General features: G+C 37.8%; 1 protein-coding gene across 1 annotated transcript in view; it reads left to right on the forward strand.

The window, feature by feature from the left end:
- The window catches only part of HDAC9 (histone deacetylase 9), an 814,141-nt gene that overhangs the window by 560,749 nt on the left and 233,694 nt on the right, over window positions 1-19,698 (forward strand). The window contains exon 14 of the mRNA XM_084896713.1: window positions 16,222-16,393. Coding sequence (XP_084752839.1) covers window positions 16,222-16,393 — 172 coding nt within the window. The remainder of the gene's footprint in view (window positions 1-16,221; window positions 16,394-19,698) is intronic.

Consider the following 19,698-nt stretch of genomic DNA (forward strand, 5'->3'; position numbering starts at 1 on the left):
TACCAACCAGACAGAGTATGCTAGTCTAGGCCATTGCACAATTTCATCTTCTTCTGGGCTGTTCTGTAATTAAAATAAATTCAGCGCACTCTCTTGAACATTTTCCCCCCTACAGGCAATTGTAAAAAGTGCAGAAGCTGAGAAGCAAATAAAAGGAAAAAAAAAAAAAATAGAACTTGTTTTCTTTAGTTTTTATTGGAAAAAATTACTCATTGTGGACTAGGAATTTGTTTAATTTAAAAAGTTGAATGTGGTTTCTTTTGTATTCCCTCGTGGAGTAAAATCTCTATTGATTTCGAATGGGTCATTTTTTCATGCATGCTCCAAAGTGGCTGGATCTTAAGCATTTTAAAACCAACCACCCTTTCACAAATGCACATACTCATATTTATTAAATATAAATGCAGAGTGCAACTGGATTAGTCATTTATTTTCCCTTGGAACTATTCTATCTGAGGATACCTATGATTGTATTGGAAGCTATTCACATACTCTGTATATAGGTAGTGACTTTTACCAACATTCTACCCAATTAAAGAATGATGTTATTAAATAGGTTCAGTTTTACAGTATTAAAATAAACTTTTAAGCCTCAACCCAGAATCACAGGTTAACTACATAGCATACACACTCCCACCGCACACACACATGAATACTGGCTATGCTTGAAACCAGTTACTTCTGATTCTGCTGGTGATGCTTTAGTGGAAAGCTTGTAGCATTCAGCTACTCACAGCCCTGCCTCATGAGTCATATTACTGATTATAGATTCCTCATGATCTAAAAATGAGAATAGTTTTTGAAATACAAAAATCTTACCAACCTTTGTGCTTTGTGCTTTTTTTGGATATTGTTTGCTGGCACGAATAATATGCTAATAAGACAAAGTCCTCACTGGAAGCAACTAGCAAGCACCTGGGGCTAGTAATTCATCTGCCTTCAGCCCATCTTCTCTACAAGAAGCCACCACTTGGCTCTGAGGAGGGTTGGTAGAGAAATCGTGCGTGGTTTCTGTTGTTGGTGAGCACAAGCCCATGAATCCAGCCTCTCTGGTCTGTGTCTTGCTCTTGCGGTCTAAAATTTAGAAATAATGCCATCTGATATGGGAGAGGGGGCATAATAAACATTCTTAAGGATTTGATAAAGGCACCTTCTAGCTTACCAAATTTTTACTTTATAAAAAAAAAAAAAAAAACACTTCACCTTCCAACTTTTATACATTGTTCTACAATTCTTTTCCAATTACAGTTTACATTCAACATTGTTTTGGATTAGTTTCAGGTATATAGCATAGTGCTCTTAGACAATCATATGCTTTACAAAGCAGGAGCCCCAATACTTCCAATACCCACCTGGCACCATACAGAGTTATCACAGTATTATTGACTGTATTCCCTACGGTGCACTTTCACATCCCTGTGACTATCTTGTAACTACCAGGTTATCTTCTTAATCCCTTCACCTTTTTCATCCAGTTCCCAACCCTCTCCCCTCAGGCAACCATCAATCTATTCTCTGTGTTTATGAGTCTGTTTCTGGTGGGTGGGTTTTTTTGTTGGTGTTGTTCATTTATTTTATTTGTTAGATTCCACATATAAGTTAAATCATAAGATATTGGTCTTTCTCTGACTGACTTATTTCACTTGGTGATAATACCTTCTAGGTCCATCCATGCTATTGTAAATGATAAAATTTTCATTCCTTTATAACCTGTAATATTCCATTTGATCTACATTTAAAAATCACAAGCAATAAAAATATTTTAGCATGCACTCATGTATATAATTATGATATAGACATATAAAGATATAAACTATATATTTACAAATTATACCACTATTAGCAGTGTATTATGTTATAAAACATGTATAAATAGACATTAACAAAGTTGAGACAAAAGTGAAATAATTTTTTTGTAAGTGAAAGAGATAGACACTTTTTGTACTATGATAAAAAAGTGTTATTTCTAACAAATTTATTGAGATATAATTCACATAAGTTAACTCATTTCAGCATATAATTCAATGGTTTATAGTTTATTCACACAACTGTGCAACCATCAACACAACCAATTTGGAACATTTTCATCCCCCCACCCCCCGAAAGAAAGAAAGAAAGAAAGAAAGAAAGAAAGAAAGAAAGAAAGAAAGAAAGAAAGAAAGGAAGGAAGGAAGGAAGGAAGGAAGGAAGGAAGGAAGGAAAGAAAAGAAAAGAAAAGAAAAGAAAAGAAAAGAAAAGAAAAGAAAAGAAAAGAAAAGAAAAGAATAAAAAAGAAAAGAAAAGAAAAGAATAAAAAAGAAAAGAAAAGAAAAGAAAGAAAGAAAAGAAAGAAAAGAAAAACTGTGCAGATCAGCAATAATTACCCACTGCCCCTACTCGGACTCTAGGAAACCACTAATACTATTTCTGTCTCCATAAATTAGTCTATCCTGAACATTTTATATAAATGGAATTGTACAGCATGTGGCCTTCTGTGACTGTCGTCTTTCACTCAGCATAATGTTTTCCAGGGCTCAGCCGTGCTCCAGTACTTTATTACGTTTTCTCTTTCGAATTCGCACCACAGTACCATTAACTATCATCAACGGGCTGCACATCACATCCTCAGGACTTGTTTATTCTGTAGCTGGAAATCTGCACCCCTGAGCGCCTGTATTGATTTTGCGCCCCACCCTCCCCATCCTTAGCCTATTATAGTAATCTCTGCCTGCCCTGGGGTCCTGGCGGAGAACCCTGAGCAGTGGCTGCAGGTCCCATTCCTGCCTCTGGGTGGGGCTGGAGGCAGCCTGGCGCCCAGGCTGGGACGGGAAATTGCCTGCAGCACCTGCACCTGGACCAGAAGCTACAGGTGCCCCTTTAACCAGCAGAGACCCCGCCTGTAGGGGCGAGTGCTGATCTCTCCGAGGCCCACCTTGCAGGGGAAGCAGTGCCAGGGGAGGCAGGCTTTTACAGTATCACCTCGGCTAAGGAAAAAGTAGGACAAACTTCAAGAAAGAGACCAGCCAAGGGCGCGCACCAGGCCTGGAAGTAAGAACAGCCTCCAGGCGGCCTCGGCTCCTCCTAACACTAGGGAGCGAAGGCCAGGCGGAGCCCCTGTGTGTTTTGCAAGGAGCTGCCCAACCTCCCAGATGGCACGACCGGACGGCAGCATTTTGCCAGAACGGGGCCCCAGGAGGTGACAGGGCTGGCGCTGAAGGCCGGGTCGCCTTTCCCCCACACGCAGCAGCACCATGTTCGGGCAGCGCTGGGCCTCGGGAAGAAACCTGCTCCTGTCCGAGCCCCTGGAGAACGGGGTAGGCACCCCTATTGCTTCCGAGGTGGGGGGTGGCGAGAGAGGGGGGTGCTGGGTGAGGCCTGTGGGCATCCCCGCGCGGGCCCGCCTGGGGTCCCTCATGCTGCTGGGGCCAGGCAGAGGCCATCGAAAGGCCGCTCCTGCAGCCACACACACAGCCTGTGATGGAGACCCGCCGTCCTGGTGGGAAGGAGCTGCTGCAGCTCAGCGGCCCCAGGGCCGGGGCTGCACCGGTGCCCGCTGGCCCCAGGCCGGCCTGCGGGTGGCTCGGGAGGCTGGGCCTCCAAGTGCGAACCCTCGGCGCCTCCACGTGCTCCTGGGCCTCCCTCGGAGCCGCCTCCCCTGGCCTGTCCCAGCTGGAATGGCTCCTGTTTCATTCCCAGGCCCGAGGCCTCTGCGGCCTTGCTCCCCGGGGTGGTAGACTACCCCCTGTGCTCCTCTCTTTGGAATGTGTAAAAGCCTCGCTGAAGTTTGCATTCCTCTGGGACAGTGGTCGGCAAACTCATCAGTCCACAGAGCCAAATGTCAACAGCACAACGATTGACATTTCCTTGGAGAGCCACATTTTTTTAAACGTAAACTTCTTCTAACGCCACTTCTTCAACGTAGACTCGCCCAGGCCGTGGTATTTTGTGGAAGAGCCACACTCAAGGGGCCAAAGGGCCGCATGTGGCTCGCGAGCCGCAGTTTGCCCACCACGGCTCCTGGGAAGTCATGTAAAGGGTGGTGCAAGCCAGTTGGTAGCACTGCCAGTGGCCTTTCCGGGCCTGGGAGGGAGGTCGCCTGGGGAGGCCTGTGCCCCTGGCTTTGGAGCCGCCCCCTCGGGTGACATTGAGAACGGGGTGTTCCCAGCACCGCGCAGATGTCTCCCTCCTCTGGCCTCTCTCCGGTTCTTTGGGGAGCCATGCAGTTCTGATATTTCTGGGAGGTGGGAGACTCCACACTCACCCTGCCCACCTCACACCACAGACACTGGGGCAGCTAGATTTCCCTTAAAACCTGCGGTCCCCACACTGTGAGGATGGCCCTCAGCCCCACAGGTCCAGGGGGGTCCCTGTCAGGGTCTGGGGGGCCTGACTGGGACCTGCAGCTCTTTGCTTCTTGGCCTCAGGCCTGCAGGGCGCTGTGCACGCTGCCCATGTGGGCTGCCCATAGGTAGGCCAGAGGCTCAGACACATCTCAGTCCATTTGATTCTGGAAGCTTCCGCCTGTGCCCCACCTTTTTTTTTTTTTCCTATCACCGATAACCTCATTAACCAAGTTCTCCTGCACCTAAGATATGCCATTCTTCTTTTTAACTCACAGCTCTGTTTTACATTAAATGTTCGGCTTCAACAGCCTTTCTCTATGGTGCCCTGTGGGGACTGCTGGCAGCTTAGCATTGTTTGCTCTGTGATCTTGACCTAATAGATAGGTTTGTGGGGTTTTTTTTAATTTAAAGATATTAAGACTGGATTCACTAAAATTTATTCTAAGAGAATACTTAGACTTTTGTCTTTTTCTAGGTATCTGTGTTTTATCAGATTACAATTTAATGCCTGTTTCATCTGGAAACAGCGTATAAGAGTGTGTATTTATGAATGAGCAAAACAAAACAAAAACTTTTTTAAAGTTGGGTAGTATTAATAGATGAGTGTACCATGTTTTATTTATTTTTCAGTTGATAGACATTTGGGTTGTTTCTACTTTGGGCTATTAGGAAATAGTGTTTCTATGGACATTCATGTTTATGTTTTTGTGAGACATATATTTTCATTTCTTAGTTATATACATAGTTTTAAATTTGGCTGTGTTTTTTGGTAGCTCTACGTTGAACTTTTTGTCCCAGGCTCTAGGTTTGAGAGTGGGTGTATAGCAATGTAGTCAGGTTTCTCTTCACAGGTATCTGGCATCTCCTAGTCTCTCTTGGTCCAAGTCTGCATTAATATGGATGCTTGTTTATTATCACTGCACACCTGCCACTTACCATATTTAATCACTTAAAATTGATACTGTAATAAAATATAATATTTCAAACTTTTAAAACAGAATTGAAATGTATGTTTATTAGGCAGTTTGTAAAAAACAGGTCAGCCAAAATAAGAAAATATTAATCAAACATGTCAGTATTTAGAAATAACTGCTGTTAAATATTTTTGTTTCTTTAGATATCTTCTTAAAGTTCACACATTTGAATCTTTTTCTTCTGTTCTAAATCCTCATTTTAAGTTCTTAGTTTTTATGTCCTTCTGCACTAATTTCTCAGTCTCTTCAGTATCATTCTTTTCTCATTTAAATGTATTTAATGATAATACCTTGAAATTCTAGAGACAAAGTATACTTAATCATGTTATTATATTATCAGTGAAAGTTGGTACAAATTAATGGATATCTTATGACTATCCAATATACTAGTATTTACGTATGTATTTTCAAAAAATATATTTTCATACTTTATTTTCTCATCTATTTTTACATTTCTAGATTTCTTTCTCTCTCACTTATTTTTTCTTTTTTTTTATTTTCTAATTAATCTTTGTTCCTTCTCCTCAAAAATGTACTTTTCAAAAAAACCATTTGTAGGCCATTTGTAGGCCATAATAATATCAACATTTTGTATGTGCCAATGTATTATATATTTTAAAATATATTAATATACAGAAAAAGTAATAAAGATTATAACAACATCCATAACATCTAGCTTGAGATATAACACAGAATAAATACAATTGATATTTCCTATATATTTCTCTCCTATTTCATCTTGCTCCATTCCATCTCTTCTGAATTTACTTTTTATTTTTTTCATGTATTTCTTCATATTTTTATATTAGCATATTTATTTAAACAACATAATATTCACGTGCACATTTTTAAAAAATGTATTTTGATTTTTTACAGAGAGGAAGGGAGAGGGATAGAGAGCTAGAAACATGGATGAGAGAGAAACATCGACCAGCTGCCTCTTGCACATCCTGGATGTGCCCGCAACCAATGTGCATGTCACTTACCTGAATTGATCCCGGCACCTTTCAGTCCGCAGACTGATGCTTTATCCACTGAGCCAAACCGGTTTCGGCTACATTTTTAAATGTAAATAATTATCTTTATATACATTCTCTTGGTTGTTTTTTTTCACTCACCATTTTTACTGTAGATTTACTATCCATCTACATGTTTACCAAATGGGAGCTGGCTGTTCTTTAAAGTGAATATAAAAATTTAGTCTCCTGTAAGTACTCTTTGAGATTCTTTTGCCCTATATTTTTACTAATACTTGGTATTTATAAGACCTTTAATTTTCTGCTCAGTCTGATTAGTATAAAATGGTATTTCATATTGGTTTTAATTTGTATTTTATTGATTAACAGTGAAGTTGTTTCTATTTATATGTTTGTTGGATTATTAAAATTTCTGTGAATTTTTTGTTTGTACATTTTGTTCATTTCTCTAGTCCCATTTATTTTTAGAATTTGTATTGTAAACATTAAACATTGCTTTATGTCATGTTTGGCAAACATTTATCCCTATTTTTCTGGCTTATGATTTTAAAAAGTATTTGAATTCCTTCCTAAAGTTTAGAATGATATTCTGCACACTTTTCCTAAAAATTTAAAAACTGTGCATTTTACACTTCAGTTTTTAATCCACTTTCAATTGTTTTTCACATGTAATATTAGGTACCCTGTTTCCCGGAAAATAAGACAGTGTCTTATATTAATTTTTGCTCCCAAAGATGCGCAAGTCTTATTTTCAGGGGATGTCTTATTTTTCCACGAAGAAGAATATGGTACACATTTATTGTTAAATGAAAATAAAGGAAATATATTACCTGTATACGGTACAGTAGTACGGTAGTTGTCAACACAAACCAGACAAACTGTGAATCCTACAGTATCAAGAATTTACTCATTTATTCAATGACAATCATGTCATCATCTTCTGGAACATCATCATAACAATCCAATTCCTGAATTTCCTGGTGAATTTCTTGTGACTCCATTTCTTTCAGAACCAGTGGACCAAATCTCTCATGGTTAGCCTAGGGGGGCCTTATTTTTTGGGGGAAACCTTATATTTTACTCAGAAGGAAACCTGTAAGTAGGTCTTATTTTCAGAGGATGTCTTATTTTCGGGGAAACATGGTAGGTATCTAAACTCACTGTTCCCCTTACAGATAACCATTGATCTACCTCACTGATTGACATTCCTTGTTTATATTCTACTCTGTAGCTCATCTCTGTTATATATTAAGTTTCCATATATTCAGTCTGTTCGGGGCTCTCTATTCCATTAGTCTACCTATAATAATAAAAGAGTAATATACTAATTATATCAGACAGCCAAACATCCTTCCGGATGTCATTCCAGGCATACTCCAGATGAAGCTGTGGTGAGAGCTGAGACAGAGGCGGTTAGGGGTGATCCGGCAGGCAGGCAAGTGGTTAGAGGTGCTCAGGCAGGCAGGCAGGGTGGTTAGGGATGATCAGGCAGGCAGAGTGGTTAGGAGCCAGCAGTCCTGGCTTGCGAGAGTGTGCAGGAGTGGCTGAGGGACACCCCCCACCCCATTAATTTTGTGCAACAGGCCTCTAGTTTTGTATAATACCCTGTGGTCTTAAATAATTTAACTTTTAGTATGTATAGATATCTGGTTGGGCCTTAGCCTTTATTTTCAAAATTCATTTGGCTATTCTCTCCTTTCTTCTCCTATACAAAATGTAGAGTCAACTGATAATTTCCAGAAATATAGTTTAATTTGTGAAGAACTGTTATGCTTATGATATTGATTCTTTCTATTGCAGAATTTATATATCTTTTCATTCACTTACTTTACATTTCTGACTATAATGAAGTGAGGGTACATGATCTATATGATATTAATTCCTATTTTTCCAGTATATACATATATATATATATATATATATATATATATATATATATATATATATATATAAATTTTAACCATTTAAGTGTATAGTTCAGGGGCATTAAGTATGTTCACATTATGTGACCACCACCACCGTTCATCTTCAGAAATTTTTCATCTTTCCAAATTAAAACTCTGTACCTATTAAACAGCAACCCTCCATTTGTCACTCTCAGCCCCTGACGACCACCTCCCTACATTCTGTCTCTGAACTTATGTACTCCAAGTATGTCCTATAAGTGGAATCACAGTATTTGTTCTTTGTGGCTGGCTTATTTGATTTAGCATAATGTCTTCAAGATTCATCCATGTTGTAGAACATGTCAGAATTTCCTTCTTTTTTAAACTAAATAATATTCCATTGTGAATATTAATTTTTTAAGTTTGCTGACACTTGCTTCATTGTTTTGGTCAATTTCTAAATCAATACATGTGTGCTTGAAAGAATATATGTTTATCAGTAGCAAATTCCAGTATATCTCAAATCTAGTAAATTGTGTTATTTTTTTTAAAAATATATTTTATTGATTTTTCACAGAGAGGAAGGGAGAGGGATAGAGAGCCAGAAACGTCGATGAGAGAGAAACATCGACCAGCTGCCTCCTGCACACCTCCTACTGGGGATGTGCCCGCAACCAATGTACATGCCCTTGACTGGAATCGAACCTGGGACCCTTCAGTCCTCAGGCCGACGCTCTATCCACTGAGCCAAACTGGTCTCAGTGAATTGTGTTATTTAAATGGCCTGTAATCTCAATTGTTTTGTTCTAACCCCACATCATGATGTGGATTTTTTAGCTTTCCTTTAGAGTTCTGTTAATTTTTGCTTTTTACCTTCTGAGCCTATGTTATTAGGTTTAGGGAAAAAAATTGGTTAATTGAGTTTTTGTGCTACTTATTTTATACGTACCCTTATATGGTCTCTAATATTTTTCAACTGAAATTTATTTTGTCTGTTTTACTATGCCTGCATAAGACTTTTGCTTTTTTTGTTTTGTTTTGTTTTGTTTTGTTTTTGTTAGTATTTTTCTGATGTCTTCGAAAATCCTTTTAATTTATTCTTGCTCTGCCAAAGAAAATTTGATTTGCCTGTCTCCATCTTTTAACTAAGTACATTCATATCAACTGTATTTAGTGATAAGTGGGGATTTGTTTCTAGCATCATATTTGTGGATTATATTCAGCTTTTGCAGAAAATGCTTTATTTTTTCTCCATTTATTTATAGATTGCTTATTGGTTTTGCTTCTCTTTCAAAATCTTTTGTCTACTTGAAAGTTATGCACATTACTTATATTTATTTAATTGTTACTTTTAAATGGTTAACATGTTTAACTTTAAAAGTCTAAAATTAACCAATACTGATTGCTACACCCATCCTGAATAATACAAAGATTTTAGAGCATGTAAATTCCCACTAGCCCTTGGCATCTTAGATGATGACCTTAGGCATATTTATGATTCTAATTTTCTATAAAAGCAAGACTTCTGAAATTCAAAACACTGCAGACCAGAAAGAAAAATCAGTTTGCTCAGAACTCCAAACAAGGAGGAAAATATACTTTAAAGAAGTGGCTTTAGAAATAGAATTTTATTTCTTTCTAATTATTTTTCATGATCCTCTTTCTTTTATTTTGAGCTCATATTCTTTATTAAACTACTTTGAATACTTCAGATTACTTCAAAGATTAAACACTGTAATTGGTGATTTCTGTACTTGATCTTGCAGACATTGCATGATGATATTGATTATAGGACACGATGAGTATCCACCCACAAGTCTGGAAGCATGTGCAACCATCCAGAACAAAGCGAAAACCCAGAGGCCATAAAATAGGTCCCTAAGCAGTGGCAACAAGAAAGCAAAACAAATCCAAACAGAAACAAAACCAAAATGACTGCTATTATAAAAAATAAAATAAAATAAATTTTAAAAGAACCTTGAAGTCTCCTTAGCCCAGGGGCTCAATGACCTCATAATTGCCATTAGTAAGTCACCCCCAATAAATAGTTTACTCTAATCAAGAACATTGGGTTCATCATAAAGAGAGAACTTCAAGACATATTCCTATTCATTTCCCAAGTAGATGGCACTGCTTAAGCACCATCATTTAGGGAGAGTTTGGGCTCCAATGACACTGATGTCTTACTAGGCTTCTTGAAGGATTTACAAAATAGGTGCATAGTAACTCTTTTGGGAAAGCTGCATTTTTTTTTTTATCAGGGGGTGGAGACAGGTTATGTTTAGGCATGGAGGTGTTAGACCACTTCATGTAACAAAAGATTGTCTTATGCATCTCAATATATTTGAGAGATTTACCTGAATCAGTCTGGCAAAGTAACCTATCAAAACAAAATTCCCAATTAAGTCATCCTCCCAAAAGGAAAGACTAATGTATGTATAAGGAACAGACTCAGTATTACATATTTAAAAGACAGTTTCATCAAAAATGCTTTTTGAAGGAGTGGATGTTAATTATTCATTTAATGGGAAAACACATTTCCTGTGGCACTCAATAGATGAAATGTTAATTTGGGTATCCACCTAATTTTTTTAAATAACAATAGATTCTGAACTGATTGACATTTTATTTTTCTGACAATAGTGAGAAACATCTGCTTTCATATTTGCTAGAAGTATGGAAAATAAGCATGGATAATATTATTTAATTAAAATTGCTAATAGAAAAAAAGGTTTAGTGAAACATTTTAATCAGTTCCAGCTACAGTTGAAAAATATCGCAATTTTAAACCTCAAGAAGAATACTTTTTTATTGGTGAGGAGTAATATTCATCAGAAATAAAAGTGGCCTACCATTCTATGATACTTTGATGACTATCATTCACCATGATACTGTGAGCCTTACTGGATTGTCACATTTCGCCCTTTACATTAAAAGCCATACTTAATTTGTGACAACATATGCTCATAGTTAACTCTTTTGAAAGTGAATAAACCCTTCTTTCTTCTATAGTTTTATTTTTCTGGCAGAAGGTTAAAAAATATTTGATCCATGCCAACTCTATGGTCCAAAGATTATGAATCTGTCCTAATGAAGTGTTTGAAAGTTTCAACTGTTTATTTAAAGCAACATTTACCATTTTTCTGAATTAAAGTTTTAATGTAGGGGAAATGCAGAAAATTTAGAAACTGCATAAAAGTGCAAAGGAAAAGCAATCCTCAAATCACTCACTCATTTCATTATTGCTTGGCTCTAATTCTAAATCATTTCAAGGTATTGTCGTCCTTGTTTTTTATTTTTATTTTATTTATTTATTTATTTATTTTTGTCAGTTATCTATTTTATATTTTTCATTAACCCTTCCTTGGTTCTCTTATGTTGTGATTGCTTATAATGTGCTTTATTGGTTTATCTTATTTTACAGTGAGATCTTAAGGATGACCACATATCTCCTTTCTAGTCATTATTTTGTTCTTCGTAGATTAACAACTGCTATGTGTGAATCACTGCATAGGAATATATGAGTCAATGGGCAAAGCTCATACCCTTATGAAACTTACTAGGGATAAAATGCTTGATTTGGGATAGCAGCACACAAGATTAGGTGCCATGCTTAATTCCTTTCTCCATCTGTACAGCACAACATGGGATCTATTTCCTTCCACATACACAATAGATGCTGGATGGACACATACATGATGAATAAATAGTGATTATTGGATAAGTAGTTATCAGTCTTTTACCTGTACTGTCATATTCTTTTTTTAAAATACTTTTTTAAAATATATTTTATTGATTTTTTACGGAGAGGAAGAGAGAGACAGAGAGTTAGAAAAATCGATGAGAGAGAGACATCGACCAGCTAGCTGCCTCTTGCACACCCTTCACCGGGGATGTGCCACAACCAAGGTACATACCCTAGATCGGAATTGAACCCGGGACCTTTCAGTCTGCAGGCCAAAGCTCTATCCACTGAGCCAAACCGGTTTCGGCCACTGTCATATTCTTAATAGTAGAGATTGGATAAATAAGATTTTGCTTGCCTCATTGTGAAGTTGTATAGTAAAATATAACATTTGTATCTGCTTAACAATTAGCAAACTGTTGTTCTATTATCTCAAAGGCTTCCAATGAAGCCCAAGTAAAAGAACAAATATGCACTATTAAAAGAAAAGGACTATATTGATGTTATTTATAAGGAGTTCTTATAGTGTTGAGCAGCCATCCTATGTAATAAAAGGCTAATAAGCAAATTGACAAAATGGTAGAACAACCAGTTTCTATGATGGGCACTGACCACCAGGGGGCAGACACTTAATGCAGGAGCTGCAGCCTGGTGGTCAACACACTCCCACAGGGGGAGTGCTGCTCAGCCAGAAGCCAGGATCACAGCAGGCAAGCACAGTGGTGGTGGCATGAGCTTCTCCCACTTTCCAGGCAGTTGGACATCCCCTGAGGGTGCAGGCCAGGCTAAGGGACCCCCATTCCCTGAGTGCACGAATTTTGTGCACTGGGTCTCTAGTGGAGAGATAAAGACATTTAATAACCCCAGGTATCTAAAACATGGTTATGTTATTGGAAAAAAACAACAACCATGGCCTTTAATTTTCAAATATCTGTTGAATATTTTAAATGCACAGATAATTATTTAGCTTCAAGAAAACATAATAAAAGATATAGAATGCAGCAGAAAATAAGCTCACAGATGAGTTAGATAGAATCTCTGGTTGAAAAAGCTTTCAATATTATACATGAAAAGCTAATTTCTCACAATACATTTGTAAAATGTATCTAGAGCTTCACTCCACTCATCATCTGGCTAATTAAATTTCTTCACATCTCAAATTGAACATCACTTTCTTAGAAGTCACCTACTCCTACACCAGGTTTTTTCCTATTGGGTTCTTCTTTATGCTTTTCTTATGGCATTCTGCATTTTTCTTATGCAACACCCATATTCATAATCACATTATATTTGTAAATATTTAGCATCTGTCTTTTCACTATAGACAGTAAGCATAGAAAAGGCTCAATATGCCAACAGCATGTCTGGTACAGAGTATGACCAATAAGTAGTTACTGCATGTAATAGGTCTTATATAGAAAAGACAATGACAGGGAAAGGGATTGAGAAAAAACAAAATGTGATGGGAATTTAATGGAAGGTGAAAACAGATTTAACGTGGGACCTCATAAAAGGCTCTATGTAAAATTTGAAGTGGACTTTGGAGGATGTGTGTGAATGCCACCGGTGAGGCTCCATGGACAAGCCTCCAGGGGAGGGACAGATAAGAGAGATGGATGGGAGCAATAATGAGCAGGGCCAACATAACCATTAGGTACAATAAACACTGTGCCAGAGCCCATAATTCCCCACCCCTGTTTTTAATCCTCACCCAATGATATTTTTTATTGATTTTTAGAGAGAATAGAAGAGAGAGGGAAAGAGAGAAAGAAATATTGATGTGAGAGAAATCCATCGATTGGTTGCCTCCAGAGTATGGCCCAGACCAGGGAGGTGCCTGCAACCAAGGTTCATGCCCTTGATCAGAATCAAATCCAGAACCCTTCAGTCTGCAGGCCAAAGCTCTATCCACTGAGCCAAACAGGCTAGGGCCCCATAATACTTTAAGGGGCCCACTACACGTTATAAATTCTAATTTTTGATTTAAAAAAATGAACATTTTAATAATGAATTCAGTGTATGCCAATGTAAGCATAAAATATAACTATTCTATTTTTTTTTTTTAATAGAGGAAGGGATCCAAGAAGATAAAGGTGCCCAGGGCCCATGAAAGTCTTAATGCAGATGAGTTTGTCACGTGGTGCATGGTATTTTGGCCAGAGTGAAGAAAAGGAATAGATCTAAAGCTGCAGATGCAGTTTGGTGTCAGGGAAAGGAGAGAACAAATGACGGGCTGGGGAGGTTCTTCAAACTTTGATTTACCTTCAGGGAATTTTGTGTTAACTTTTCCTCACAGGAGGACTCTAGGAAGAGAATTCTTTCAGGAAGGAAGAGGTTGGATTGGGTGTAGTAGCAGGGTGACTAATTAAGAGCCCGTTTGCCTTTCTTCAGATGAGGGTTAAAGTAGGAAGAGACAGAGAGATGGATATTACTATCATTCAGGTATCTATTTACCCATGCATTTTAGATCATATACAGAAAAGCTGCCTTTTCCCAAAAGAAAACTCCCAAAGTCCTAATTACATATTTGCATTCCCTCTCCTTATAAGATCCATGAGAGGAGGGACATTCATCATGAAGATGTTCAAGATAATCAAGAGAGTTAGACTCTTGTAAAAGTGTTGAACTGTTATAACTAAAAGTAGATCTTGACTAAGACATCCTAACCTCAAAGCAAATGCCCAAAGCCTCAGCATGTGACAAGCGCCTTCCAATGATTGATAGTTCAGTTATCTCCAGATCAAAACAGAAGTTAACAATGTATACATTAATTATAAGCTATTATAAAGTTAATTTCAAATGATTCTTTTTTTAAAATATATTTTATTGATTTTTTTACAGAGAGGAAGAGAGAGGGATAGAGAGTTAGAAACATCGATGAGAGAGAATCATCAACCAGCTGCCTCTTGCACACACCCTACTGGGGATGCACCCACAACCAAGGTACATGCCCTTGACCAGAATCAAACCCGGGGACCTTTCAGTTTGCAGGCTGACGCTCTATCCACTGAGCCAAACCAGTTGCGGCTTAAATGATTCTTAATATATTTCTAAATTGGAACATCTCTGCCTACCTATGGTCTATAACTAAATATATGTTTATAATCATAACTCTTGCTTATATGTAGTATTAACTCCTATATGGAGAAATGTATAATTACATTAAACCAGATGATATGTATTGTGTTTTATATATGTTAGCATTCTCAGCAATTTATACACTTAGGATGTACCAAGTTGGATTCAAGGTAAACTAGAAATACAAGATGTGTATGACTACAATGGCATAGAGTGGGTGGTAGGGGAACACTGAGCCTAACAGGAAGTTTAAAGTAAGGCCTCCTCAGGGACAGGTGATGTTTACATCAAGTCTTGAAAAAGTAAATACTAGCCAAGTAGATCAAAGCAGAAGGGCATGCATGTACATTTTTTAAATTATAGGAACTTGACTCTTATTTAAAAGACTGTTAATCTTTTGGAATATCAGTTTCTTGACCCAGATGTTCAGGTTTTTTTTTATGTTAAAAATAAAAGAAACATAAAAAGGAACTCAAACGTTATGCTGGTGAAAAGAGGAAATAGTTACTGATAGTTAATAGTTATCTGTGTTTTAGAGATTTTCTTTTTTGGAGACAGAGGAACAGACTAAATGAATCTTCCAGATTCTGGTTCTTTAATTTGATAACTTGAGAAGTATGGAAATGATTTAACATGGTTAAATCACTGAGATTATATTTAATACTCTCTAAACGAAACTATTTTTATAGCATTGAGATTATATCAGACAACCTACAAAAAATTTATCATCACCCTGTATCATGATAAGAAGAGTGAAAGGTGTCAAAATCGAGCCCTTTGGTAATTTTTAACATCTAATAGACTTCACTAGCAATATTACTGACATTGATCAAGACAGAATTTCCAGAATCAAGTTCATTGGCAGTTGGAAAGCAGCGGAATTGTTCTCCCACTTGGTGTTGCAACAATTCTGGGGCTGCATTTAAAACGTTGGTATCAAAATAGGAAATGAGTCCAAGTCGACGTTCCTCTTGTTCCTCTGGAGGGTAAAGGTCTGCTTCTTTCAATCAGTTCCAACTGACAGGTCTCCTGCCATCACCTCCTCCTTAGCCAGGCAGGCAGGCCCTGGCTGTCAGTGTGAAAACATCTGTTGAATGGATTTATTGACTAGACCTTGTTTTTTTTGTTGTCGTTTTTTTTTTTTTCCTCTCTCCCTTTCTCTGTGTTATTTTTCTCTTTTGCCTTCACACCGTTTATTATGTTGCTGACCTGATGAACTTAATTTGTTGACATGCCGCTCTCAGTGTCGCCCTCAATGCTGAGCTCACGTTTCTTTCCACTGTGCTTTTTCCTTGGCAGCAGCCCTTCCTGGATCCCCAGCACGCACGTGCGCGCCAAGCTCCGCTGGCTGTGGTTGGCATGGATGGATTAGAGAAACATCCTCTTGTCTCCAGGACTCTCTCCTCCCCTGCTGCCTCCATGTTACCCCACCCAGCCGTGGACCGCCCGCTCCAGCCTGGCTCTGCAACTGGTAGGAATCCCCAAAGACTCTCCCTAATAGGCAGGCTAAATGTACCGTTCTTGTAGGATTAACCGATTTAAATGCTCTGAATAACTCCAACAGCAGAACGCTCCATTTTAACCTAAAGCAACCTACGTTTTATGAGGTTATATTGGCTGCAAGACAAACAGCACATCAGATAAATCTTGGGCTTAGTATTAATAGCCTCATAAATTGTTATCATTCAAGGGCCTGGAAAACACATCAACAGGTGCATGGGTCCCTTTTGGAAACAAAAATCCCTACAACTTTTTTTTTTTTTTTTTAAGCCGTGTTCCGCAATCTCTTCCTACTAGCATGCTGGCCACTAGGAAATTTATGATGCTCAGTTACATTGGAATCTGAAGAGTGTCCCTCTCTCAGTTGTTTTTCTTGTTCTTTTGTTTTACTGTCTTCTTCTGACTTCCCATGCAAGTGCCTCATGGAAGACAAAGGTGCCAAGCGAACAAAACTTAATTCCATATAATTAGTTCCACTTCCATTTTTTATGGCACCGCCGGTCGGGCTGTTCAACCAACCTATTCCTTTGCCCACAGCTGTGTTTAATACTTCAGCATCTGGCTGCAGAGGAAAACAAACCAGATAGTCCCAATGTCAGAGGAAGGTCAAGTCTAGAACACAAAGAGAAAAAGGGGTGCTGTTCCCTCTAAAAAGGAACTATCCCTTTCTATTCCTTTGACCCTGTTCTTGCTCCAGATTCCCAAACTGCCTGTTCCAGTGAAAGCTATTGCAGCCTAAGGGATTCATAATTTAGATGCCGCTCAGGGAGAATTCATAGGGGCTCATAGGTTATCTGACTTATGTTTTAATCAATTTGGAGGATTCAGAGTTCCTTTGTGTGGCTTCTGTGACCTCAGGCACCCCTTTGTGCTTAGAAAAGTTAAAATACCTTTTATGAAATGACATTCCAAAGCATCGGTATCATTTTTAAAAAAAAAAATTTAAAAATCAATGAATGAAAAGGGCAAGTTATTTAACTTTGCCAGATATCCTGACAAAATATGTACGGGAGCTACTTTTTATAATGTTTTGCCACAAGCCAACATTTTATACCCGGAGCTACAGGCTGGGCATATTTGGATATATTTCTTTTACCACATTAGCCACTGCCTCCGATCCCTTTATTTCTTGGAGCCCAGAAGTCCTGTCCCAGTCTCCCAGACGACCCAGGGCTGCAGCCCAGTGCGAGCAGAAGCCGCTTGGATCACTCATGCCTAGTTCTACCCCTGGTCCTCAGAGAGTTTTTGTTCAAAGCCAAATATATGTTGCAGAGGAATGCTTTTGGTAGGGATGCTTTTGAGGATGGTCTTTAAGAATTACTTACTTCTCAATTCTTTTTCCTGAAAGTGGTTATTATTCAGCCTTAAGCTTACAGAGAACACAGAGTCAAAACCAGCCTATCATCATGCCAATTCCATTCACTCCAAACAATCTCCTTATTTTATACGTGAGCTTAACTGTACATTTTTGTGGCACTATTCCCACGTAGGCTGCTGTCTACTATCACAAGTCCACTGATAGATTTTTTTTCTCTTGGTTAAGAGGAGCGGCCCTTTTCTGATATGCTTTGGTTCCCTTTACTTGTTTCTTCGATATGAGTGAAGCAAAATCTCTCAATATGAGAATAATCCTAGAAGTCTGAGAAAACAGTGTTGCCAAATGGACAGGTCTGTAGGCCTTAGAACAATCCTGGTGAAAGAGTGTATTGCAAATCTTATACCTGACATAAGCAGAACCTAATCATTCAGCTTAAATACTGGTCATTTCAGGTGATTATTCTCTTTTTCTTAATGTCAGCTTCCTAGCATTTATCAGAGTTTATATTCTAAACACAAGCAGGGAGATGAACTTAAGATTATTTTAATATTTAATGGACTTGAGAAGGCATATTTCTGGGCTAAGTAAGAACTTTCATAAATTTATGTTTTAAAAACACAGGAATTTATACTTAACAGGCATTCAATAAATTTTAGTTGAATCAGCAAATGATTTGTATAGCCAATATATCACATAGATATAGTCATAAACACACAAATTTAATAGGTCAAATCTAAAAACTGTGAAAGTAAAATTTATTTGAATTTATTGTTCTGGTTAAAGAATAGTTAAGTGATTTCAATGTTATATAATTTAATAGAGACAACCCTGCTTATTATCTTGATTGACCTTAAAAATGTCGCATTCTAACGCTTGAATTTTTAAAATAAAAAGGCTCAATAATTATTTTAAACCATGCAAGCTATATAATTTTTATATCCACTGTATATTAGCCCCTCCACTGTCATAAGGATTAAAAGCATGTATATAGTTGGTAACTTTCATTTAGTAGTTTTCCAAATCCAGAGGAAATGAAATGCACAGTTTTCACTCTACTCCTCCACATATTGTTCTGGCTTTAATCCAAACTTAAATTTCCTCTGTAGCCTTCAATACTCTTATAATCCACTTTTCATTTTCCTGTTCCTAATGATCTTCATTTTAGAGAAGAACTCTTAAGGCTTTCATTGCTTTCATTTGTATTATGTTTGTAAACAAATATTTTTAAGCATTAAACTCCTTTATTTTGAAACTTTAATATCTATTTGTTGTATATTAAAAAAAATCAAAAGTGACATTCAGTAATGTTTCTTGGGAATACTTAGTGGTTTTATTTTTAGAAGAAAGTGATACAATCTCACACACTCAAGTTGTTCCACTAAAAAGTGAGGAAGAGCCCTAACCATTTGGCTTAGTGGATAGAGCGTCTGCCTGCGGACTGAAAGGTCCCAGGTTTGATTCCAGTCAAGGGCATGTACCTTGGTTGTGTGCACATTCCCAATGGGAGGTGTGAAGGAGGCAGCTGATCGATGTTTCTCTCTCATCAATGTTTCTAACTCTCTATCCCTCTCTCTTTCTCTCTGTAAATAGTCAATAATATATATATATATATATATATATATATATATATATATATATATATATTTTAAAGTGAGGAAGAGAAAACAAATGTGTTCAAAGCTATTTGCTTAAATCCATACTGCAAAAATCTACATTTTTTGATACGACTAAAAAAGGTATTTAATACTAAACTCACATAATTTTCAAAGCACACCATTGAAGCCTTCACTCTTTATGTGGATTTCCAGCAGCCAATTGTAGTAGCCACACCGGCCCCTTTTTATGAAGAACAAAGCAATGTTCCAAAGGGAAAATATCTGAGTTCAGTCCGTTGTTGAAAGATGAGGTCTCCAGTTCATTTCCTGTGAGGATGTGACTGGACCAAGAAGCAGAGACGG

Source organism: Pipistrellus hanaki, assembly GCF_964339955.1.
Source record: "Pipistrellus hanaki genome assembly, chromosome: 10".
Classification (NCBI taxonomy): Eukaryota; Metazoa; Chordata; class Mammalia; order Chiroptera; family Vespertilionidae; genus Pipistrellus; species Pipistrellus hanaki.